General features: G+C 51.3%; 1 protein-coding gene across 6 annotated transcripts in view; it reads left to right on the top strand.

Moving 5' to 3' along the window:
• dbn1 (drebrin 1) overlaps positions 1–26,414 on the top strand; it is a 39,124-nt gene that overhangs the window by 10,491 nt on the left and 2,219 nt on the right. Inside the window, exons 1-15 of one of the 6 annotated variants that reach the window (XM_048997624.1) lie at positions 9,430–9,524; positions 17,095–17,150; positions 17,892–18,004; positions 19,011–19,100; positions 19,590–19,613; positions 20,140–20,286; positions 20,584–20,661; positions 21,279–21,430; positions 21,526–21,583; positions 22,068–22,121; positions 22,495–22,609; positions 23,359–23,466; positions 24,372–24,485; positions 24,889–25,391; positions 26,280–26,385. In XM_048997624.1, the coding sequence (XP_048853581.1) occupies positions 17,939–18,004; positions 19,011–19,100; positions 19,590–19,613; positions 20,140–20,286; positions 20,584–20,661; positions 21,279–21,430; positions 21,526–21,583; positions 22,068–22,121; positions 22,495–22,609; positions 23,359–23,466; positions 24,372–24,485; positions 24,889–25,391; positions 26,280–26,385 (1,615 nt within the window). In that variant the 5' untranslated portion in view covers positions 9,430–9,524; positions 17,095–17,150; positions 17,892–17,938. Of the gene's footprint in view, positions 1–9,429; positions 9,525–17,094; positions 17,151–17,891; positions 18,005–19,010; positions 19,101–19,589; positions 19,614–20,139; positions 20,287–20,583; positions 20,662–21,278; positions 21,431–21,525; positions 21,584–22,067; positions 22,122–22,494; positions 22,610–23,358; positions 23,467–24,371; positions 24,486–24,888; positions 25,392–26,279; positions 26,386–26,414 lie in introns of those variants that run through there. The other 5 variants (XM_048997620.1, XM_048997619.1, XM_048997621.1 and 2 more) reach the window with 5 other exon arrangements.

Raw genomic sequence — 26,414 nt, 5'->3', positions numbered from 1 at the left:
CTTCCGTAACGATAAACCGTCCGGATCATTGTACGCAGTGTTTTCCGGCCACTTGCTGTCTTCAAACCCCCAACAGACAGCCGTACAGATCCAGGCACTTAAACACCTCGACTACATAAAAACAGGAATGGTCCAAAAGCTCTCGCAGGTGACAGGCAACAGTGACTCTCACATGGGCTGAGAGGGACGGGAGTCCGTGGGCGCGGTGTCAGGAACGCTTATCGGGGGCTCCGCTACCGACATTGACGAGGTCCTGAGCCAGGCAGGGGCTAGCTTCGGGATGTGAGTCACTGTGCCCTTCGAGAAACGGAATCTTCACATACGACTGGGTCGCTTTATACATCAAAGCAATCCATGTCCACGGCTGAATCACAGGAAGTGGTATTTTATTTTTAAATCCACGCCGTTAGCAGAAGGCTATACCTGGAGCTTAGAGACTTGGGCTTTGGATTGAGCCGGCCGTTTATTTATGGATGATTTTCTAGCTGGTTTTCTAATTATCCGGGGGGCAGAGGGGTGCAGGGAAGGCAAGATGAGGAGGGGATGGAAAGAAAGAAGATGGCTGTAAGTGCACTGGGAGAAAATTGAGACTAGGGTAGGAGAGATCCTGTGGGCGCTCTGTCTGGTCTGGGTTGACCTGGTGTGGCAGTAGCGCACCCATGTACAGGGGTTGGAAGGGGATTCTGGGATGGAACGGCAGCACAAGGGGGCCGGCTGGTTAATGTGACACTGCGGCTGAGTTGCTCTCGCTGCGAGATTAGCTGTGCTTGGCGCGTGCGTGTGTGTGTGTGTGTGTGTGCGTGTGTGTGAGCCAGCGAGAGGCAGAGGGATGCTGTAAGCTAGGCAACAATTTGCTGAGGTAAGCGTACTGCGACATCAGAGCCAAGATGGGCCGGGAGGGCTGGGTGGGGGGGGGGCGGTTATGACAGTCCACAGAGGCATGCTGGGTAAGCTACCGCGTACATGGAGATCTGTCCTTCGGGCTGTGCACACCACCTTCATCCGTCCTGTCAGGCTCTGGTGAACAAAAACGCCGTCCTGGTGCAAGGATTAGCATCACCGCTGTGGTCCTGCTTTTTTGAAACCATCTATTTGTCCCCCTATATTTGCGATTCCTCCTCCTTTAACAGCTGGGTATTTTACTGCAGTAATTACCTCCCGACAGCAGGGGTCCCCGCAGAAATCGAACAACCTTCAGGTCTCAGGTCTCCTTAGCTGCCATTCCCACTGTGTAAACTGGCTCAGAGGGATAGATAAATGAGCAAGACAGATGGCACTTGTCCGTCTCCTGGTTCCAGGAAGGACAGGGGTGCCCTAGACAGGACGTAGACACATTACGTATAGTTACATTTTATATTATCTGTCACAGTGGTGCAGTGGTTAGCACTGTATGGGGCGGCATGGTGGTGCAGTGGTTAGCACTGTATGGGGTGGCATGGTGGTGCAGTGGTTAGCACTGTCGCCTCACACCTCTGGGACCCGGGTTCGAGTCTCCGCCTGGGTCACATGTGTGCTGAGTTTGCATGTTCTCCCCATGTCGTCGTGGGGTTTCCTCCGGGTACTCCGGTTTCCCCCCACGGTCCAAAAACATGCTGAGGCTAATTGGAGTTGCTAAATTGCCCATAGGTGTGCATGTGTGAGTGAATGGTGTGTGAGTGTGCCCTGCGATGGGTTGGCCCCCCATCCTGGGTTGTTCCCTGCCACGTGCCCATTGCTTCCAGGATAGGCTCCGGACCCCCCGCGACCCAGTAGGATAAGCGGTTTGGAAAATGGATGGATGGATTATTATTATTACGACCATTATTTAACGAATCTGTGATCCTGGTTAGAGTAGGCTGTCACATCTGAGGCAAAAATTACCATTCATAACATCAAAACTATATAAAGATATAGAATGGTAAACACATTTACCGATAATCATCAGTGATTTTACCAGATATGATGAGGTATTCGTGAATCAATGAACCCATCACCCCATTCGTCCATGTAGTGTGATTGACAGGTCTGGTCCCGCCCCCTTCAAACAGTGACAGAGAGAGATGTGTGGCAGGATGGAGTGGGAGCAGGAAAGTGCTGACTATCCGCTCTCCTCTTCTGGCAGTGTGTGTGTGTGTGTGTGTGTGTGTGTGTGTGTGTGTGTACAGGAACTCCTATCTTTGTGGTGTCAAGCTGGTCCCACATTAACTTCTGAATAACTCACAGAAAACATTTTCAAGTGCTAACCCTTTGTTATTATTTTTGGGTTACTAATCATTAATCTAATCAAAACAAAATGTTAGTGTGTGTGTGTTTCTTTTTGCACAAAAGTCTTATCCTCCTATCTGCTTTAAAATTAACCCAGAAGCTGTTGACAGTGTCTTCGGCTCCAGTTGTCTCTTTTACCCATAATCCACTGGGGCGGGGGGGAGGAGCATCAGCCCTGTCCTGTCGAGTTCCATAAACCGAGTGTTACTCTCTGAGCGGCTGTGGTTCTGTCCCCGAAGCACACCGGGCCGTCACATCAGCCAGGTGTTTCCTCCGGGAGCAGCCGTGTTACAGGGTCACGTGACCCACCATGTATGACAGGTACAGCAAGAATGATCCATGATCCTTCGGCCTGCGGACAGCATCTGCTAAGGAAATAAGGCGCAGAGCAGCAGAGCAGTGTGGGAAACGCATTAAGACGGCAGCCAGCTCCAGACCCTGGAGCATCTGACGAGAGCTGCATGAGTCCTCTCGGAATGCACGCTCTTGGTTTTGTGACGTATCTGGAGGAAAATCACTGTATTTAATTACACTTAATAGTCAGCTATCATTGCAGTGTGGATAAAGGGTCTGGTAATGCATCTCTTCTCGGTCCCTCTCTCTTTTCCAAACTGGATTAAATATATTTAGCAGAAGAACAAGCACAATTCCACCTTCTTATTCAGTGCAGTGCTGCTTTACTTGCAGTGCATTCTGTATTCACCCTCTCCTTCCATGCTACACCGTAGTGCATATATTTACATAAAACTGACAGCTTAGCCTTGTGGTTCCTGTTCTGCAGGAGCTGTGTCGAGCACTGGCACTCACTGATACTCACTGACACTCACTGATACTCACTGGCACTCACTGATACTCACTGGCACTCACTGACACTCACTGAAACTGACTGACACTCGCTGACTTAAGAGGACTAGATTATTCCCATGCTTCTGTTTAATACCATAAACTTTAATTTAGCTCCAATAATTGATATTAGCAGAAGGAAAAATATTATTTTATCAGGAGTGTAAACAGGGGCGGAGCCACAGGGGCAGCCGAAATCTGATTGGCCCTCAGAAAGCCCCTCCCCTGCCACTCACCGATTCAAAACATGCCATTGGCTAATGCGAAGGTTTGCCCTTCCATATGAAATATGGCTGCTCTTATGCACTCCATCTAAAATGAAAATCATAGAATCGCCGCTGTATATTCTAATACGTTTGACAAAAGACATTGTATTATTTTTGGAGGGATAAATGACAGCACAGCCCTAACTGAGAGTCACTGGGGTATATCTGACTAAGGGGTAATTCTTATCTCATCAAAGAGACATTAATGTCCAACGAATGATTGATGCACTTATTTTAGGCAAATGACAAGAGCTTCATCCAGCAATTTCTTCATGAATTTTTTCACTGTGGAACCAAACGTCACATGTGGAGATGTTCTGGTGAAGCTTCAAATTGAGGAGCCATGCAGGAGATGTTCAGTGGCTTGGGAGGGGGGATTTATGCCGTTCATAAAAGCAGTCCCCCCCACACCCATGCAAAAAGCATCTTCACATGCATATCATAAAGCATTTTTTTTTGTCTTGAGATAAAAATAACCCCCCCCCTTTCCTTAGCGCTGCTAGAAAATTCCATTATGCCACTTTCGCGTCAAGTCTGAAGATTTCCTCTGCTGCTCGGCGTCGCTCACAGACCCCGCCTCCTCTTTGATCGTTTGTGATTGGACACCACCAGCCATCTGTCACGTTGTATGTGGCGGTCGCTATGGCAACATGGCATCTCTTGCCCTGATAGGTTATTCTCCTATTACCATTTACCCACAGTAAACAGTGGAGTACCGTATGAACCCCCAGCCTCCTCCTCTTCCTCTCAGCCGTCAGGGTGGCCTCTCTCATGCCCCCCCCCCCCCCCACGGTTTAATCTCTAGGTTTCTGCCATGTCCACAGACCTTTGATGGTACCGTCCCAGCCCACTGGTACATGTGGTACCAGCAGTGGGATTATTATTGCCGGGAAACTGCAGAACCGGCCAGAACTGGCTTGTGTATCCATCACACAAAGCACAGTAAGGGGGGGGGTGCTTAATCTCCCTCCCCTCCCCCACCCCCACAGCTCGCCTGAGAATATGCAGAGGGAGTAGGAAGAACCTGTTTGTCCCACACTTTTGGCCACACACACACACACACACATACAGACACACGTACACACACACACACATACAGACACACACACACACATACAGACACACACACATACAGACACGCACACACATACAGACACACACACATACAGACACACACATACAGACACACACACACACATACAGACACACGCACACATACAGACACACACACATACAGACACACACATACAGACACACACACATACAGACACACACATACAGACACACACACATACAGACACACACATACAGACACACACACACACATACAGACACACGCACACACATACAGACACGCACACACATACAGACACACACACATACAGACACACGCACACATACAGACACACACACACATACAGACACACGCACACACATACAGACACACGCACACACATGCAGACACACAAACACACACGCACACACATACAGACACACGCACATACAGACACACAAACACACATACAGACACACGCACACACATACAGACACACATACAGACACATACAGACACACAAACACACAGACACACATACAGACACACAGACACACACACACATACAGACACATGCACACACATACAGACACACACACACACATACAGACACACACACACATACAGACACACACACACACATACAGACACACATACAGACATAGACAGACACACGGATGGCTGAGGAACACCCGGGAGGGAGGGGCTCACAGGTAACAGACAGATTAATACGGCCTGTTTGATGTGTCTGTTTCTGGGAAGTGTGCTGGCAGGAGCTGGTTGAATTGGCATTAAGATGAGTGCCCTTGTGCTGCGGAGTGAAGGGGGGGGGGGGCAGACGGCGGTGGGGAAGGGGGGGGCTGCTGTGTGATTATCAGAGAGGATAAATCGAGCAAATTCAGAGCAGATGCAAGTCTTCCGGGCAGCGGAGTCCCAGAAACCTCCAGATTTCGGCTGTAAGATGAACTGATTCTCAGACGTTCCTAGTTTCACGCGGCTTGTTACAAATTTGTACGGTTGCAAATATGCGAGCATTACCCTGCCACTGTTTGCATGATTACTATTATGAATATTAAAACTAAAATGTGTTCTCCATGGGGCCTCACCCCCTGCAAGGGTCATTCCAGGATTTTTTAAGGTGGTGTGGGGGGGGCATAAGAGGCATCATAGTTCTTACATAGGGGCAGATCTTATCATCAGCCAATTAAATGTTCTGAATTGATGATTGACAGGGGCAATCAGGGCCAATCAGTTCTTACCTGGGGCCCGAGCACCCGTGGGTCCGCCCCTGTATACGCCCCTTATTTCCTGTTTGAAAGCAGCCAGTTTGTCTCTGCAGGGCCTCATCACAGACATGCGACGTTCACCCCGTTGCTATTTCTACAAGGTCCTCTGCAAAAATGCGGCGGTTGCGAGGGAGTAAATAATAATGGATTATAATGTCAGGCCGTGCTGGCGCGTGGAGAAGAGGAGGACAGAGGGATGGGGAGGGTTGGAGAATTTTCTGCGAGGCGCCGTCTGCTGACCTCAGCCGTACCTGTGAGTCAGAGTCGTCCACCATTCGGGGATTCGCTGGACGGCGCCGAAGCTGCCGCTCACCCCACAGAGTGAGCCTTTGTACCCCTGGGGGGGGGGGGAGCTCCATCTGGGTCGCAAGGGGTCCCTTTTAAAATCTCAGCCGCCCACCCTAAACCCGGCAGGACCATGACGTCACAAAGCTGTGTTTTGTGGAGGACTGGGTGGTCAGACGATTACATCACCCCCCCCCCCCCCCAAAGAATGCGGTTCTGACCTGGACCCCAGCACAGAAACACTGAGATTGATATAATGAGATTCCCTGAGGTCCAGTCTGGAGTTGAGACCACCCTCCAAATACAGAATCGGGGGTGTCATGCCTGCAGGGAGAGATAACCTTCAATCATCGCCTGCTCAACTTTAGATTTCATGCGCCATCAAACGTGCTAAGAGGTTACTGCGTGTGAAGCCAGGCCTGACTCTTTCTGACCACAGACGGTGGTCGCCTTATATCCAGAGTCAGGTGCATTCTGGGACTTGCCTTCGGAAGGTTTTTTGTAATTGAGTTGGCGCCGGTATCTGCCGGTGACCTTAGAGTATGGTACATAAACCCAGCACTATTTCCGTTCTTCCTGTCATTGTGCGAGTGACGTGATGTCACTTCCTGTGTGGTGTGTGTGTGTTTGTGGTCGTGATGTGAGAGGTGAAGAATGCTCCCGTGGAGAGGAGGGAGAGGTTAGCTCTGCGGCAGGGTGTGAGCCGCGGCTGCATATCCTCCCCCCACCTCATTGTTTTATGCACCATCTGTCCTGGTCACGGAGGATGCAGGGTGCCGTCATTTCAGCCACGGTAGGTTAACGCGCGTCGAAGCGGAGAAACCTGTCCGCACTGGGAAGCGTCTCGCAAGACCCTGCGGTAAATCGGTGCGTGGCTGTGCGGCTGGTTCTCGCCGGTACACTCCTCCATCCCGCCCCAAACCCCGATCTCCTGTTTTATTTGGCATCCACGCAGAATGCGGACCGAACATTTATATAACTCCCTGTCTCACCATCATGACATTGTTTGTATTGTATCACTATTCTACTGCATTATTCGACTATATTCACAAATTATCATGCAAGCAACCAGGATGACGGTCCTGGGGCCCTGCTGTGTACGGACTAAGCTGTACTCTCCTAGCATCCGCCTAAGGGGAAGAAGAGTTTGTCAGTGCTTGCAGGCATTGTTCTTCGTGTTCATATTTTGGACGGACCTTAGGCCACGCCCCTCAGAGACCTAGGAATGGGAGGAGCCTAAACCCAAACCATGCCCCATTGTTAAGAGGCCCTGCTTTGGGGTTTGTGTTTCTTGCAAGTGTAAACAGCACACCCACTGACCCACTTTCCAGTCGGCAGGTAATATTTTTATCTCCAGAGACCAGCTGACATTATTTACTGTTCCTGGGGATTACTTTAATATAGTCAGCTATATGTTGGAACATGGTGACAGTTTGCTAAACCTCGCACACCCCCTTCTAGCCCAGGTTTATAAAAAAAAGCTGACAGCAGAGGGGGAGGCGGTTAAGCTCAGCTTGTCATGTCCCAAGGAGGGGACAGGTATAGTAACACGGTCCATGTTTTTGTACACATCCTGCTGTGTGGCCATCAATTCCCCCCTCCCCCATGGCCCCACGTTGATGTGGTTTCCAAGGGAACCGGTATCCAACGGTTACCCTGCTGCACATCTGGAGATATCTCCGGGAAGCCCTTCCGACCCACTTGTGACTGACGTGGACTTTGGTCTCCTGGCAACGGATGAATGCGAGGACACCGAGGGGGGATATGGTGAGACGGATGCATGACGGGCTGCCGCGCCGGACTGACGGAGACGGGGAGCGATTAGCATGCGACGCAAGCTCGTCCGTGGGGCCCGGTGAGGACGCGGGACGCCCAAAGAGCATCGGGGGAAACTCGGTCTCGGTGCCACGAGCCAGGAGGGTTGAGGACTTCCTGTCTGATGCATTTAAAGAGACGTGAGAGACACTGCTTTCCATTCCCTCCCACTCCAGCAGCAGCAGACCCCAGCCAGAGTCTTCCTGCCCTGTCAAGCGAGTCTCGGTCTCGTCCCAGCGGTCGCATTCCCAGCTTTACCCCGTGATCCCCGCCCGCATCTCGCAGGCTCTCCATGCCCACGGGGACGGCGTGCGGTTCTGCCACCGGCCCCCTTTACCTAGTAAACTGGGCTCACGCCGCTTTCATTCAGTCCCACTAACAGGCTCAGGAGGACGTCCCTCCCCTGACTGCGCGGCGGAATAAACACGGAGCCCATTGGCTGAGCGATTTACTTGGGAAATCGTCGGCATGCAGGGGGCGTCAATCACTGGCTTTCATGACGGTCCAGAAGTACCCCGGGTAGAGTGCGTCTGGCCCTTTTTACTTTTGCATCGCCTGTCAGCTTGTGCCACATGGAAGTTTCTAGTCGATACCTACAAAGGATGACATTTCAGGTTGACGTACAATTGATTAATCAATTTTCTTTTTTTTTGGGGGGGGGGAGGGGGGCTAGAGTAGAAGATAACACAAGGAACATCTGTCTGTTGAGTTCCTGGCTTCCATGTGAGGAGAGGCGGGTGCAGGGGGGTCATGTGACGTCTGATGCTGGGGCTAGCATGGGGAGCTCTGTGACAGTGTAACTTGGACGCCTGTTGAGAAGTAGTGACCCCCCCCCCCCCCCCATCGCACCTTTTCCTGGGTCACAGATGTCCTGACATCTGCTACCCTGGGGGCCACTTCAACCTTCAGGGCGCAGGGGGGCGGAGTCACCTGTGTACGCCGTGGCCAGCTTCTGGGAGCTGGGATTCCAAAGTAAAGAACCCCCCCCTAGACACACTGAAAAACATTCCCTATCGGTGACAAAGGGGTAAGTGTTCAGGGACCTCCTCCCTGCATAGGACACCCCCCCCCGCCCCTTTCTCTACAGGGGGGGGGGGTTCAGGAATACCACTGTGTCTCAGGGACACATAGTGACAGCGACCTGCCTAAAGGGGGGTGCCACTGAGATGGACCCCCATCTAGAGTGACCTGGTTTGCCCCTGGGAGGTACATGCCTCATTTCCATTGTTATATAGAGGACAGTAGCTGTTAGCTTCTGTAAGAGATTAACAAGCATGATGAAATGGAGGATTATGGACTGGACCTATTTGTGAGTGTAGTATCTTCTGGACAGAGCTATGTTAGGAGCTGGACTGACTGGTCCTTGAGGGGTATGCGTCTCCCTCTAGCCCCTCCCACATAGAAATCTGCTCCGGGTCACTGTGGGCGTAGACATAGGATGGGTGTTGGGGGATGGACCCGCTCACTCCATGACGGTGGGGCTGAAGCAGAAGTGCCCCCGCCCTTGAAATTCAGGCCCACCCCTCATTTTACACATCCAGAATCAGCACAGATGGGCGGGAGGAACGGGGAGAGATAAACAGAATATTCCAGAACGTAATGGTCGGGTCACGCTGACCTGACCTTCCCGTTACCCATAAGCCATTGCTGTCTGGCTCACGCTGAGTGAGTCATCCACTTCATTTTCTCCCCGCTGGAGAGAACCTCGCTCTGGAACTGCTCTAAAGAGAGGTATTGTGAGTTTGCATTTAGCTTTTAAGCAGATAGAATTTGATTTTTGAAGAGTGGCCAGTGTTCTATAGACAGCACTGCCCGAGCAAAAATGGTGAATCCATAATGTTTCCCCTCGGGCGGGGGGTAAGAGGGCCAGACGGAAGCTTATGGGTTGTTTAACCAGGACAATAGATGTGCTGAGATGTTCATTCGAGCGAGGTGGGGGTGGGGGGGGTGGTGCAGCCATTTTGTTGACCTGGTTCTGTGCTGCTTCAGACCTCAGGCTGCTGTTCCTCCCGTATCCGAAGAGGGACTGGCCTGCTGGTTTTCTCCCATCCAAGCACCAGTCTCTGTTCTGTGTCCCTGACTGGAACGGTAGCAATTTCTGGGTCCACGGCAGGTCGGTGGGACGTTATCGTGGACAGAGACGGCAGATTCCGAGCACGGCGCCGTCCTGCGCAGCTGCGGCTTGGATTTTAATTGAGAGAGCAAATTAACACCATCCAAAACGACAGGGAGAGCTTCGTGCTTTAAATTGTCATTTTACCCGCGATTTGTACACAATGAATGTGTGAGAAATAACACATATTCACGAGAATCCAGCATTTCTTTTTGCCCTCATTAGACTCCTGCCTTCTGTTAAATTTTATATTAGGGGAAGGATTTTCCTCTCCAAAATTGAGAAAGAGCTGCGCTTTTCATTTTTCTATTCTGCCGGGAAGCAGATGGATACATACCATATATAGCCAGTCTCCCTCACACTTCTTTGTGAAGGAAAAATCCGGAAAACACTCAGCGCCTGCAGCTGTCCCGTTTCCCCACTCGATGCTTTTCAAACCCACTCCAGAACCTGACATCAAGAACCCCCCCCCCCCCCCCCCCTTCTCCAGTTGGGGGACTGTGGTTTCCGTGGTGATGGCAGGGATGCTCCAGGTTGCCACAGAGACACAGCTCCGGGAAGCGGCTCTGGATTCTCCCGCACCGAGGAAATTGTGTGGGGCCGAGGGGGTGGGGGGGGTGGGGTTGAGGGAGGCAGAGCTGAAGGAAAGGGGGGGGGGGGCCCTGTCCCCATGGCAGATGTCTGCTGGTGTCCCCCACCTTCCTGTTTTTCTGCAGTTCTGTTTCACCTTTCATCCCGTGTCGGAAGTCCGATCCAGTCATGAATAAGTCCGGATCCCTGGAACAAGCCTCGATTTGTTTAATGGAGGTTCCGGGTGTTGGTTTGTGCGGGAATCCTGCTTTTTTTTTTATCCTGGTGCCCCCCTCACAGCGGGCACACGCAACACCCATCTAGCATGTGCCACGTCCCCCCCCCGCCCACTCTGGTGCCACGTGTGCATAATCTCAACGCGGCCTGTTTTGGGCAAGACCCTTGTGGGTGTACGGGTCCTGACGGTGAACGTTTTCAGCGACTCGGTCGGTTCCCTGCTCCCGGGCGCGTGCCGTCTGCCTCATCGATCATCTTTCCGCCCGCCATGACGCAAAAAGGCCGTGAAACATTCAAATTACGGGATTGGCGCCTTTAAGAGAGAGAGAGAGAGAGAGAGATATGGAGAGAGAGAGAGAAAGGCTGGCACGGCGATTTGTAAATGTGGGTTTCTGTGCAAATGGGTCGGAGTACGCAGCACAATAACAGTCCCTGCTCTGCCTTTTCATCTGGTCGCCACGTGAGCGGGCGGCTGGTCAGGGTGCTGGCAGTTCGGATTTTGCTAGCTCATTTGGTGGGAAATAGCCGGGAATGGATGTTATGGGGTGGAGGGCGACTGATGTATACCCGTACCTCTGCTCTCTTGCGTGCAGGAGGTGGAAGGAGCTATTGATTTGGGGGGGGGAGTGTAAATGCGAATCAAGACTAATCCAGTAGGACTAGATAGATTCGTTCCTGCTGGGGATGGCTGGTTGGAGCCGAAGGCAGGATGTTGATGGGAGCATTTTCAGCAAGCGGCATTGAGGGACTTGTTAAGTCCATGCTGTGTGTCTGTCAGATGAGAAGACCTGCTTCTGGATTTTTCTCTCCATCTCTGTCATTTCGACTTATTCGAGGATGAAAAGGGGGTGGATTTCCAATAGGCTCACTTGTCATTTTCCCATCATCCATTTGAACCAGCACGAACGCTGATGCTTGTTTAACCAATATACCGCGTTCTGTACGGCTGAACACATCAATTGGGCCTGAGAGGTGAAAGTTTATCACCCTATTCATCTCCCTGTCTCCCTGATCTGTCCATCCACGGGAGTACCTCCTTTGTTTCTAATGAGAAGTCTTGAGTCATCACCTGCTGGGCAAATTTTATTACCGCCCCCCCCCCCAGCCGCCACACCCAACGCCCCTATAAGAGCAGATGGTTTGTGATGCGCAAGCCTTTGTCTCTCTGATGGGGGTGTAGGTAGCTGGGTTCCATTTTTGAAGTTTGGGCTTGTAGGAGAAATTGTGGAGGGTCTCTGTGGGTCACAAACCTCTGCTGCTGCCTGTGAGCTGCTTTGCTTACGTGACAGGAAGACAACTGGAGGACAAGAATCGGAAAGGGTGCCCCCACCAACCTGGGGTAGGGGGAAGAAGACTCTTGAAGCATATATTGTTGTGGAGACCAGCAGCTGTTTCCTGCAGGCGGAGTCTGCACTCAGCTTTGTGTTCCTGTTTCAAGGCAGTGCAAGCCTTTGAGCTACTTCCTTCCTCATCCGTCTTTACTTCTGCCTAACTGCTTGAAAAATAATCCTCAGGTCTTGTTTTGTGGCTCGAAGCGCGAGTATGTAGCCAGTGCATCTCCAGACAGCCATTAAACCTCCACTTGGCCCAGTGGTCTGCACTCACCAGAGGTTAAAGGCGATAAGCACCGAGGTTCCTTGTTTGCACAAGTAAGGTTTGTGAGGTAGAGACTGTACGCGAGCCAGCGAGTACTTCACACGAGCGGTTTTAATTAGATGCCTCGCTCCTGGGGGGGCTCATTACGGCTCCGCCCCTCATCCCAAATTACTTACTGGCTTATGAAACACACCTGTGTGCCGCCCAGATGGCGGTGTTTACTGATACGCGAGACGTGAACTGACGACCCTCTGAATCGCTCTCCCCTGTAAAGCGTGTCGGCTATGGCCCAGAATAAAGTCAGGAGTAATTAAAAATAAGGTGATCCCACCTCCCCCCACCCCCCCCCACAGTGGCCCGGCGGTCAAAGCGAGATGCATGTTACAGGGCGGACCCCAAGGGGTGGAAAATTAATTCCGAGGCACCGCAAGGGTTTAGTCCCACTGCTATTGGATTAATTGCTTTCTGTTTTCGTCTCGTTTGCATGTACGCACAGCCCCCCCCCCCCCCACCTCCCACACTGCCACTCCCATTCTTATTGATTATCCATCCTCCTTCATTTATATCTGATGACTGGATTTCTGTCCCGTCAATCTATGCTTGCACCACTCTGTGGCAGAGAGGTCCAGAGCAAGGATACTGATGTGGGTTCTGTCAGGTGTGTATGGTGACCAGGCTCATCGTCACCTGACAAGTCGCTCTACAGTGCCACCTAGTGTCAGGTGTGTGAGGTGACCAGGCTCATCGTCACCTGACAAGTCGCTCTACAGTGCCACCTAGTGTCAGGTGTGTGAGGTGACCAGGCTCATCGTCACCTGACAAGTCGCTCTACAGTGCCACCTAGTGTCAGGTGTGTATGGTGACCAGGCTCATCGTCACCTGACAAGTCGCTCTACAGTGCCACCTAGTGTCAGGTGTGTGAGGTGACCAGGCTCATCGTCACCTGACAAGTCGCTCTACAGTGCCACCTAGTGTCAGGTGTGTGAGGTGACCAGGCTCATCGTCACCTGACAAGTCGCTCTACAGTGCCACCTAGTGTCAGGTGTGTGAGGTGACCAGGCTCATCGTCACCTGACAAGTCGCTCTACAGTGCCACCTAGTGTCAGGTGTACAGCAATCGTAAGCAGTGCTCTCCTCTGTGGGATGCTACTTCTTGCACAGTGATGGTGATTCTCTCACCCTCCGAGTTCTGAGATCCTTTTATTTCCCTTAACGAAGGAACACCAGCCCTTCTCTAATTTAATTTCGGTTCCTTTCTGTTTTTAACACTGAATCGGTCGACGTCACGAGTGGATTTCAGTCTTGCTGTGTCTCTAAAAAAAGCTTGTGGTTTTCCACCCGTAGCCATCGGCTTAGCCGACGCTCGTTAAGATACATTGCTCAGTAAGGCCGAGGACAGTGATTCGCTGGTCCCTGCTAATTCAGCAGGGTACATGAGCCCTATTTAAATACTTGCTTGGGCTGTCGCCGGCTGCCTGCTTCTGGACGGGCAGGGTAGACAGAGTCACCCTGAACTTGCAAACACGCCTCATGCAGGAAACAGCCAATGAAAGTAGCCTGGAAATGCTCACTCTGTGAGTGCCTTTCTGCACTGATGCAGAGGGTGAAGGATCTGGGAGGAGCCCGGGACACAGCCTCCTTCACAGACAAAGAAAGGGGAAATCATCGTCCTCTGTGCCGGCGTGTTTCTCCGTGCAGAGTGTGTCCAATTTCTCCCCTCTCTTACTGCACAGCCAATGCCTCTGTGTTTGGGTTTTGCTATGGGATCTTTTAAGATGACGCCTGTTAAATGTATTAATTGCTGTGAGGGTGTATAGGATGGGTGCGGGGGGGGGGTTTCTGGAAATGTCTTGCAGCCAAGACCAGTACAATGACATTAATGCGTTTTGCGTTGGGTCCTGATGCATCATTAATGATTAGCCCATTGCTGCCAGCTTGATTGTTTTATGTGTGTCTTCTGCATGCTCCTCCCCTCTCCTTGGTCCCTGCCCCCACTACTATTCATATCGATTATGTTATCCTCCCCCTACCCATTAAAACATGAGGAAAGGTCATTGGGTCTGATCGTCCTACACGGTGTCCAATTTCCCTCCCGTGGGCCCGCCCACTTATGTCATTTGTTTATCTGGTGCATTGCTATTGGTCAGACTGCTCCTCATCTCAACCTCACACCAATCAGTGCTGTGATTAAGATGCTTTTACCCTATCGTTTCTGTCGTCTAAGACAACAGGGGTCTCTACTCGCAATTCTCTGCCCCCCCCCCCCCCCAAAGTTGTGTAGGACGTTTCTAGGTCACAGGAGCCTTTATGAATAATGAAACAAGCAGCTTGAAAAAGAAATTATTTATAGTGCACGGGGAAGTGAGTGAGGTGCACTCTTTCTCCGTCTCTCTCTTCTTTTGCTCTTGTCTCTACTCTCACCCTCTCTGTCGCTGTTTTCCATGTAGCAGGACAGTGAGGTTGGGGACCCGCGTTGGGTAGCGGGATGGGTCATTGTTGGGAATTGTGTGGGGCCCTCACTGGGGGGGGGGGGCATGCCTGGCTATTGAGTCACCATCATTGGGCGGGGTTAGCCACTCTGGCACTCAGGGGGTGAGGGGCAGCGGACAGAAGACACTGAGTAGAGAGAAGTTCTCTGTGTGAGAGGCTGATGAAAAGAAGAAGGTGCGGACATTAAACCTGCCTCAGCAGGCTTTGGAAGGAAGCTGTGGGTCGTCCGGCGTGTGTTTGGGTCTGGAGGGGATCGAACTGATCGATGTGGATGTCATTTCTGAGGCCGGCCTGTGACTGGCTGCCCAGAGGAAGTAGCACAAAGAAACATGTGAGGGGTTAAGGCTTGAAAGGAAAATTCAAGAGAAATCAAAGGTCAAGGAACAAGAAAACCGCATTTGGCCAGCTTAGCTCGCCAGCAGCAAAGGGCACGACGTCCCGTATTTACCCAGAATGCTTCGCGAGCATATAGCCGCTACGTGACAGACAGCAGGCTGGCACAGCCGAAGAGCTTGACGTGTGTGTGATGGACACAGTGTTAAACCGCGATCCAGAAACTCATTTGTGCAGGTTTAATAATTTATCAAGAAAAACAATCACGGTGGTAAGTCCACAGCAAGAGCTCAAAGTAAGAGAGGTTGCTGTGCTGCCCAAGGCAATTGGGCCAGTCTTGTTGGTGTCCATCTGTTTAAATATGTTTCAGTATGCTGACGCTCATCGTTAGCGGTGCTAACAAACTCGGAGCGGCTCCCCTTTCCTCTTCCATCCTCTCCCATCCTCTCAACTCCTCTCACACCTCTCTCAAAAATATATCGACTATTCTTGTTTTTTTTTCTCCCTGATTTCTTCTGCAAGCACCCATTGCGGCACAACACGAGGACCCTCCATGGAAAGTTAGCATTAGCATGCGTTTGCTTGACAGTTTACGGTTTTTCCCGAAAATACCGTGGGAGAACTCATTGGGGAAACCTGCCACGGGGGCCCTGACAGCAGGGCGAAGCCCTCCTTTGACCTGGTCCGTTCCTCTGGTGAAGCAGAACTCCTCTCTTTCCCATTATTAGCCTGTCATCTGTAAACAACAGCCCTTCTAAAAAAAAAAAAACCTGACGTCCTTGTCCTCTTGGCCCGCAGATCATCACTGGCTCAGCTCGACTTTTTAGTGTGGTGCTTCAGACCTAATGGCTGATTTCATTTTGCCCCTCACCCCTCCCGACCTTCCTCGCTCACCACCCACATCATCGGAATTGCTCCTGTATTCCTGTCCGATAATAATTATGACACAAGGCAGTAGTGACTCTACATCCTTCATGTACCTCATTACTACCCCCCCCCCCCCCCCCACCCCTCCCTCCCCAAGGATACCAGCAAAATGGACCTGAGTCTCCAGGACGACGGCAGTGCCGTTCCCATTGGCCTGACCACTTGCTTTGTGGTTGTCTTTCACCGTGTGTTTTTGTCGGCTGCCCCGATGTTTAATTAAACATGTGCCGCCATTGGCTGGCTCAGGGATGAGACGGAGGGAACCTTTTTGCTCCGACATTAGCGGACGGCAAGCGGGCCAGGGACGGCCGCCGCATTTTTGGCACTCTAGGTTTCATCCGCTGTGTTTGCATGCAACAAAAGCTGCAAGGGCCCTCTGTTGGTTCGGGAAACAAACGGGTTGTCTTGGTGCTCCCGCGGTATACGTAAGAAGTCAAACGTGGAGGTCAAAGGTCACCCCTTTCTTTGCTTGAGGCTACAATGGTGCAGATTGTCTTGCCAGAGGTTCCCGGGTCCTTAGTAGATGATGATGTCATTCTAGTACAGACGACCTTGGGGGGTCCTTGGCTCTCTACCGGTGATGTCATTTTCTGCCTGCATTCCTCCAGAAGGTCCTGGTTGACTGGTAACATGATCTCAATTAGTACCGTCTTTCGGTCCCCTGTGAGATGCGACATGTACCCAGGCCTGACTTACCTTTGCCGGAAGCTTCTGAGCCGCATTAGAAAGACATACCCAGGTTGCCTGGAGCTGGCAAGTGAAAGTCGTCAAAGCCAATGCAGTAGGTGCTCTTGCTTGCCGTACATAAACTGCATTTCCCTTCCTCAGTGCTAATGACCTTCTGCAGAATGTCGCCTACGATTGTGCTCAGGTTGAGGTGAAAGTAACTCGCAGTGACATTTGCCCTTTCCCTCATTTTTTATTCTGTCTTTTTTTTTTTTGGTCTGACGAGTGGAACAGGAATCCAGTTTGAAAGTAAACATGCGGTTCAACCTCCTGGGCTTCCGCTGCTCACAGCAGTTCTCTTTTTTGCAGGGCTGTGTACACGTATGAGGATGATGGCAACAACTTGACACTGGCGTCATCAGGAGGTAGGTGGACTCTGTGCCATTTATCAGAGAGTCTACTAGAGATCTAGCGGAGAGTCTACTAGAGATCGGCCAGAGGATCTAGCGGAGATCTGCCAGAGATTTTAAATTAAATCTGCCAGACAGTCTACTGGAAATTTATCAGAGAGTGTACTGGAGATCTGCCAGAGAATGTACATGAGATCTACTGGAGAGCCTACCAGAGATATTACAGAGAGTCTAACGAAGATCTACTTAGAGTTTACTGGAGACCAGTGGTGGAAATTTCAGGTCCAGAATGTGAAATTGCAGACTAACATTCTGTTTCAACTAGCCAGTAGAGTATGAAGAGTCACATTCGAAGAATACTCAACTGATTGGTTGAAACAAAATCTTAGTCTGGATTTTTAATTTCGGGGCCTGAAATCTCCACCTCTGCTGGAGAGTTAATGCTGCTCTGGTTCCTCCTAGACATTTCGTATCCCTGTGCTGCAAAAATAATCATGTGACTGTGGCACTCTACCCCCCCCCCCCCCACCCCAGATCATGAAAAATCTTACCTGGTATTTCCAGAATTCAGTTTTGCTTAATTTCAATTGGGTTTAGATAATCCATTATAGTTAGTGGTGACAAGGTTGGCTGCATGTGAAATATTTTATTTTACCATACCATATATCATAGATACAACATGTAAGTATTGTAACCATGGTGAGCTATTGTGAATCTTTTCATGCCCATATGGTGCCCCTGCATTTCCTCCCTTAGAGGGCGGGCTGGTGGAGGTCTCGGGGAAATTCGACAGCTCGCTCGTCATGTACGGCTTCTGCAGCCTCAAGGATCCCGCGGCTTCGCTGCCGCGCTACATCCTCATCAACTGGGTGAGTGAACGGGTCCGGACGCATGTCCCATCGAGCCAGGCCCGCCGTCGATGGCCGGTCTCATCGGCCGAACTGATTTGCATGAGAGACTCCGCCTCCCCGCCCTGTGACGTGTCCGGAGAGGCAGCCTGCCGGCAGGGTCCCCGTCACCTGGGTCGGACGGTTTTCAGTGCTGTATCCTCGGGTGCTAATTAGCAGCCTTTTCTCAGGAGGAAATCACCCGTCATGGTTACAGACATGAGTAATAGCTCCAAACCATAAACGAGCACAGATGCGTGATCTGAAAACATTAAAAATACGCTATTATTAAATCTGTTATTATCTGGAGAGGATTATTATGTTGTTCTTGTCCTTTATCCATGAAATCAGGCTTTATTTCTTGGTCCGGTTCCTGAATTCGACCCGGTTTCTGATCGAGTCCCTATTACATTTCGCCCACTTGACTCCTGAGCCAAGGAAAGTCCACAAGTTAGCTCTCCTCCAACCCAGGGTTAAATTCCAGACAAGGATTGTGACTGTTTTCAGCGTTTCATCAATTAATATTCATTAATGTTATTCATTTGTGACGGGAAAAATAGACTTATGTGCTATGATTTTTTAACCAGCCAAATGTTACCGTCGTTGGCAGTTGGAACTAATGGAAACGCAGGGCTGACATGCACTAATCCTGGCTTATATAATGGAAAATTGCTAAAAGCTTGGTGTTCCCATTTTGAATATGTAATTATATAAGCTATTCTCATCGCCTGTCTGCGAATCCCCACAAACAAGTACCGATGGATAGCGGAGTGGTACAAGCGAGACTCGCAATCAAACTCGCTGGAGGTCGATACTTTAAACGTGACGCTTATACAAAATACTTAAAAAGGGCAAAATTGTGGATTTTTTTACTCCACTTTCCAAACTCAAACAGCTTGGTTTGCATGGTGAAGGATCCCAAATTGATCACGTGATATAAGTGAGGAATGACAATCAGTCCAAACCCGGCGTTTTATCACACTTGCAGGTTGGTGAAGATGTCCCGGATGCCAGGAAGTGTGCATGCGCTAGTCATGTTGCCACCATCGCGGAGTTTTTCCAGGTCAGTCCTTCCAAGGTGAACCTCCCCGCCGGCCGTCTTCTCAACCTCCGATTCTCGTTTCCCCCTTTTGCCCCTGAGTGAGGTATCTGTGCCCCCCCCCCCTTCGGTGTTTAAATAAGATCATGTATTGCTTACGGGTCTCTTTTGGCCTGTCCAAGGTGACTACATTAATGAAACAAGATGATGGAGACACATCTGAGGACTCATGCGGTGTGAAGTCTTCTGTATCCCCCCCCCCCCCCCCCCCCATCCCCTCCTCTAGGGAAAGACATAATCCTGGATTATAATACTGTATTATCAAGAGGAACCTGTTGTTGTATTAATCTTTGTCACTGCAGAGAGTTGCAATCCAGGCTTAGGTTTTATAGAACATGTGTGTCTGACCCCCTGAGCCGCACCAGGACCTCCGCCCACAGGTGGCGCTACTCAACCTTTTGTCATGCGATCGCTTACTTGCTGCCTGTCTCCTTTCCCTGCCGTTTGGTTAACCACATGGTTGTATAGGATGTTGGCAGAGAAGCCTCCACGGTGAGTCAGACCGTGACTCCGACTGTGTTTGGTGTATGGTTCTTTCCTGAGGGACTCACACTGTGACTGACACTCTCAGGCCGGATGGACACCATCCCATCAAATTAAAAGCAAATTAATGCCAAACGTTTCTCCTCGCGCTGGTATTCAAAGCTGCGTTGATAGTGCACAATTTCGAAAACCTGCGTGCAAGTTACCGTGTTAGTGCCTCTGCTAGACCTAGACTGCTTATCTTATTGTTTCGGGCTGTTTTTTTAAGCGGGAAAGTCATGGGAGGGGATGCTAGATTTTAGCATTAGCGTCAGACTGGGTGGGAGTCATTGTGCGGTGTGTGGTTTAGGTTATGTTGTGATGCTGCTGTGTTTTCTTGCACGGTTGGGCCTTTGTGGGTGATGTGGTTAGCCCCTCCCACTTCACCATGCTATTTTTTTCATCCCATTTCATTGTTGACGCAAACAAACAACCATTTCTTCACACCCCCCTACTCATATTTCATGTGTGACTTACCACCTCCCTCTCCCCGTAGGGGGTCAACGTCATCATCAACGCCAGCAGCGTGGACGACATCGACCCCTCCGCCATCGGACAAAAGCTGACCAACGGCACGACCCACGTGGCGAGCCCGGTGCTCAGTCGGCTGCGGGGGAAAGACGAGGAGCAGCCGGAGAACGTGGTACGCGGTGTCTGGGCGTCCTGACTGGGACGCGCTCCCGTTCCGCCTGGTTGAGCGTCCCTAATGCAGTTAAAGGGGGGCTGTTTCCAGCTCTTCTTCTGGGACGTGATCCTGCAAACCTGTGGATTTTTGGTGATCGCAGCCTACAGGCTCAGTCTGTCTTCTGCGTGGAACCGACATGGTGTCAAACGGTCGAGCCACACTCCTGGCTGACTAACCAAACCACAGGAGGGGACAGAGGACATGCACCATGCGGATGTGGTACACTGTCTCAATCCTTGCTGTCCCCCTGAACAGGGTACCACCTACCAGAAGACCAATGCGGAGATCGAGATGAAGAAAATCAACAGAGAAGAATTCTGGGAGCAGGCCAAGGTGGGGTCTGATTCTCCGCCAGCTCGTGCAGCTCTTCCAGACTTTACCGACGGGTGGGGAGGTAGATCAGGAGGCTGCAAGCAGGCTTGATCTGTACCCTGCTATCCCTCCCTCCACCCCGGTCTCTCTCCCAAATATTTTGCTGCCTCATCAAAAAGTCTAATCACAAAAGTATGGTGTGCCTGAGATCTGGAGCCGGTTTACCTGTGGGTCCGTGAGTCCCACCCAGAAGGAGGAATTTAGGACTCGGTTTATGGGCTTCATGTGAAGGTCATGCATGTTCATCCCCGGGGCCCTAGAGAGCAGTCAGATTGGGGTCAGCTCGTCGTCAAGGGCTATGACCGTCGCCAGGGGAGCATGAAAAACATTGTGAGGCCTGAAGTAGTTAGGTCAGTAAGGGCATTGGTTAAGGATAATTATCTGTCCATCTTACTATCTCTCTGTCTGACTATCCTGTCTCTATTTCTATCTTTCAATATTCTTCTCACTCTCCTTTTCTCTATCCCTTTCCTTCCATCTTTCCATTCCTCTCTGATTCTGTGTTCCGGATTCACTCTCTCTTTCTCTCTCTCTCTCTCTCCCCTCTTCTTATACCCTTACCCCTCGCTCCCCCACAGCGTGAGGAGGAGCTGCGCAAGGAGGAGGAGTTGAAGAAGGCCGCGGAGGAGCGGAAGCGGTTCGAGGAGGAGCGCATGGAGCTGGAGCGGCGAGAGCAGGAGGAGCGTGAGAGGCGGTACCGCGAGAGGGAGCAGCAGATCGAGGAGCACAGGTTCCGCCCACCACCCTGCGCGCTGCCCCACCGATAGCCACACCCCCTCCATATAGTCCCAGGTAACCACACCCCCTCTCTGTCTGCCTGAATAGGAAGAAGATGCAGGACGAAGAGGAGGCCAGAGAAAGGACAAGAGCCCAGACCCTTATCGTGAGGACACTCGCATGAGTCTGCTTTTATATTTGAAGCCCCCTCTCACCGCGGAAGATTTTTCGCTTTTTATTCCATGCAACCACTAATGAATCGGGGTTACTGTCTGCAAAGACCTGAAAGCGCTTATTCTGTATGAGATGAAACTCCATCCGGACAGCGTGCTTTTCATTTCAAAGCCCTTCCAGCCATCGGCTGTGCGCAGTCGCATTTCCGCAACATGACTGAAAACAGAAGGAAAAGTCGTACATTCTCCCGGGGGCTCGCTTCCCTTGTGGCCCACTGTCAAAACATAATGCAAACATTCTGTTAGCGGCTGTTTCCGGATGCGCTGTAAGGTGAAACGTGCAGTGGTGGCGTAAATGCAGCAGATGCATACCTTTCACGTGACAGATTGTATCAATATACAGGGCGAATGTGCTTTGCTGCCCTCTGCCGGTAGGAATCGCGCAGCGAGTATTAAAACCCCCTACTCTCCCTGCAGACAGAGCCAAGCTGTGACGACAGTGCTCAGGACAAGAAGGAGTCAGAAGTGGAGGTGGGTTATTCCCGGAATATTCCATTAGGGGGCGCTGTAAGCCGAAGACAAAAAAATAAAAAATAACAAGTTGGAAGTTGTTCAAAAAATTATTTCATCTTGTCTGCTGAGGTGGTTTATATCGCACTTTGCTGAGTCAGTAACATTATCAGGGCTTCTTTTTCTGGAATGATGGATAGGTTTCAGGCCGTGCTGTGTATTATTTTCCAGGATTAGGGGCAGTGTGTTACTTACTAGCTGCTGATGTGGTGCCACTCCCCAGGCAGTAGATATATCTGTCCCTGCCCGGCGGAGCTCTGCCGCTGTGTCCTGTATGTGTGTCAGTAGGGCTGTGCGCACATGTGACTCAAACTGCGTTCGTGTCTCATGCCAGGAGGCGGCGGCCATCATCGCCCAGAGGGCCGATAACCCACGGGAATTTTTCAGGCAGCGGGAGAAGGCCATGGCCAACGAACAGGACGGCTCCCCTGTCACCATCCACAGGACCGGTAAGGCTGTGGGTGAGGCTGATAAAAGGTGTGGGGATATTGGGGAAGGCCTGGGAGGAGCCAACCCCATGCCAGGCTCAGATGTCACGCCCATGCGCCCGCCTCGGTTGGCGGATCAAACAAAAAAAACGACAGCCCACTTTTCACCTTCACCTGTAGGGGGCAGGCTGCAGGGGTGTCAAATGCTGCGTTTCGGTTTTGTGGGCATATTCGCAAGCCCGGTCTCCCAGGGCTACGGGGACATCCGCTGACTTCACGCTTCCTCATTCTGTTGCCCCAAGATGACCATCCTTACCTCCTTCCCCCAACTGTCAACGGTAGTTCCCTCCACTGGGGAACTGTCATTAGACCTTTAGGAGAAAAGACCCGTTCGTGGGGTCAGAGAGGTCAGAGGCGCGGACACAGCACACAGGCATCTCCTCCCAACCTCTCTCACCATTGCTCCTCTTTCCGTTCTGTTCTGCCTTTCCTCCTACTTCTCCTTTTTACTTGACACTAATTTCTGCAATGATGTTTCTACACCACTAGGGGGTGCCAATAACTTTCCTTGCTTTTCTGCTCTGGCACTGATTCTTACCTTGACTCTCCCTCCCCGCCCTGCCCCTCCACCCCCTGCACCACTCCATCTTGTCTTCTTGCCCCCCGCCCCCCCCCCCCCCGTGTGCCTCCATTCCTTGGTCACCCATCTGTGTGTCGGTGTGTGCGTGTTGTGTCCTGCCCTCCCCCGGGCCCTGTCTCCTGTCTACCAGGCCGCTTGGACAGCCCATTCTTGAAGCTCCAGCACAGTGAGCCGGGTCTGCCCCCCCAGGCGGCGTCGCACGCCCCACCTCACACCCGGTTGCAGCCAGGTCCACCTGGTAGGTACTGAGGTCCCCCTCCCCAGATGCCGGAGGGCACACTGCAGGGAGATAGTGCCCAGACCAGCCTACTGAACCCCCCTCCCCCATCCCCCAACCAGGATCTTGCTTCTCTGCTGAAAACCCCCTGTTACCTCGTCCATAGACTGTAGTACTAGGTCTCAATAGCTCAATAGGGTAACTGGATTCACTCTGACTCAACAGGCTTGCAGACCCTGCAGAAAACAAGGCATCTGTGATGTCACCGGGTTGCTGGTCCACGGCTCAGAGGGGTCCCTAATGCTCCTTTAGCATGTGGCTCTCGTGCTCCCGCTCAGTGTGTGTCTGATGCTCGCCTGATACGAAACCTTGTCCATGTCTGTCGTCGTGTCAAATTCGACTCACTGCTTTTTAATTTGTATTTAATTTTGCTTCATTGCTGGGAAGGTGTGGTCTAAAGAAAAGACTATGTCGTACTCGCTACAGCCAGTAGTCCTAGGGTCAGCTGTCGCTCCACCTACGACCCCTCTGCCTTTATATGTATCTCGACGGACACTTACCCCCTTGCATCTGGATGACCTGTGAGCGTGTTGCTGTCCTCTGCCTGGAGGGGGCGACACCACTGATTCAGTTAGACATGGAGATCTGACGCACAGGATGTGTTTGGGGTCATGCTCGGGAAGGCGAGTCCACTGCAAGATGGTGTCTGTGACCTGTGGGCCATCCTGGACCGCCCCTATAACAAGTGGGCGGGGACAGTCTGGGACAAGGAGAACCAACCTGGATGCACAAGGGGAGGCGAGCCAAACAGCTGTCATGTGACCACGCCGCCGTGTCTGGGAGCAGTTTTGTACAATTGCTGTGGAGGTGCTCTTCCATGTGCCTTATAGTGAAGACCTCTCCTCCTCCCTGACCCGCTCCACCAGAAAACTCAGCAGAAGGGTCCTCAGATCGTGCCGTGGAGGGCCTCTCGCCTGCACCCATCCCCACCATCGTCACCACGCCCATCCAGGAGGAGGACACCTACCAAAACGATTGGGGTAAGGTCACCGGGCTATTCTGTCCTCCCGATTCCTATTTTGTCATCGTGAATAGGGTCTCTGAAGTTGCCCATAGAGGCTGAATACTCTTCTCCAGTGCGGAAGGAATACTATGCCTATAATCAGAAGGTTGCAGGTTCAAACCCCGTGGTTGGCACAATTCACTGTTGGGTCCTTGAGCAAGTTACTCCAGGAGCTGGCTGACCCTGTTTTCTCAACAAAAAAAGAAATGTATGTTTCTTTGGACGAAAGGATTTGTTAAATAAATAACATGTAAATATGGAAGCACACCAAAGTATAACTGACATATTCATTGAATTCACAAATGGTAGCATAACAATACTGAAGTCAGCCATATTTCTTTGTTCTCTCTTTCTCTGTTTCCATCTCCACTCCGCGCCAGACCCTGAGCCCGAGCAGCGCACCCCCGTGCAAGAGTCGGCCCCCGCCAAACCTGTTCAGAGCGTGGCCCCATTGGCCAGAGAGACACCTGACAACCACTCAGACTTCGGGGTGCCGCCTGACGCCCCGCCCCAGCAGGAGACGGACAGCCTCCTGGACCTATGGGAGTCGGCGGGCCCCACCCCTGCTATGGCACCCTCCCAGGCAGCCCACCTCGTGGACCTGATGGGGGACCCTGTGGAGGCGGCGCCGGCCGATGTCAGCGCCGGACTCCCTCAGCCGCTCCTCGACTTTGACGACCTGCCTGAGCCCCCCGCCTCCTTCTGCCAGGGCCCGGATGGGATGGATGACCCGGCTCACCAGGTGGACCTGGGGGGCCCACACGAAATGGGCCTCAGCTACCAGCACACGCTGGTGCAGGCCGGGGGCTCTGACAGCCGAGAACTGGATGATGGTCAACTGCTCATGACCAACGGGGACTCGTTGCTCAAAGAGAGCACCCAGGTCAGTACCCTGAACAGCTGCACCATCTCATAATGGGACAGATCCGCTAACAATGTCTTTAGCTAGTCATCATCTATATAATGAGGTTACTATTTGTAGACATATGAAATTGCCATCCCACATTCTATACAGTGCCTTTCACTGCAAGATTACAGAATAATAATTTAGCTTCTAATATTAGCAGGTAGCGCTATACAGCCCTAACTGCACTTACTGATCATGTGCCTGTGCTCGTCTTCCTCGCAGGTTAATACGTTTATCGTACGCCTGCAAATACATGCGGAATTTTGCTGCCTCTCTCTTTCACGTTTATTTATTTTGCGGACACCTTTTTTGTTGTATAATTGAGCTAGATAATACTTTATCCAGTCATCCGCACCGAAGAAGCACAAAGCCTTTAAATCAGTGTTTCCCAACCCAGTCCTCGGGGATCCCGAACAGTCCATGTTTTTGCTCCCTCCCAGCTCCCAGCCAATCAGGAACCTGGTACACGCTAGGAGCTGAGAGGAAGCAAAAACATGGACTGTTTGGGGTCCCCGAGGACTGGGTTGGGAAACACTGCTTTAAAATAACTGCTCACGATCGCTATGCATACCTCCGCTTTAAAATAACTGCTCATACCTCCAGGTTCAATTCTACCTGGGTTTTCGCTAATGGGATGCGTTCTTTAAATTCGCCACTAGATGGCAGCAATTTTCAAGGAACATTAATAAATGCGGAAACATACAACGCTTGATTATTGGAAGTGAAAGGAAGTTTCTCTAAAAATCGAGACGAAGGCAGTATAATACAAAATAGCTGACCCAATAAAGCAGTGTGCTCTCTGTTTTGGCTGCACATCCTGTACATTTGGAGGAACTGGATAGATTTGTGTTGGTGTTTCTACAGGCGAGCGAGGGTTACTTCAGCCAATCACAGGAGGAGGAGTTCGCCCAATCGGAAGACTGCTCTGCCAAAGCCACTCCGATGCCAGTGTTTTATAACAAACCGCCAGGTAATGGCTTTAAAAGACAAAATCTTGCT

Source organism: Brienomyrus brachyistius, unplaced genomic scaffold, assembly GCF_023856365.1.
Source record: "Brienomyrus brachyistius isolate T26 unplaced genomic scaffold, BBRACH_0.4 scaffold35, whole genome shotgun sequence".
In the NCBI taxonomy this organism is placed as follows: Eukaryota; Metazoa; Chordata; class Actinopteri; order Osteoglossiformes; family Mormyridae; genus Brienomyrus; species Brienomyrus brachyistius.
This window is presented reverse-complemented; position numbering and strand designations above follow the sequence as displayed.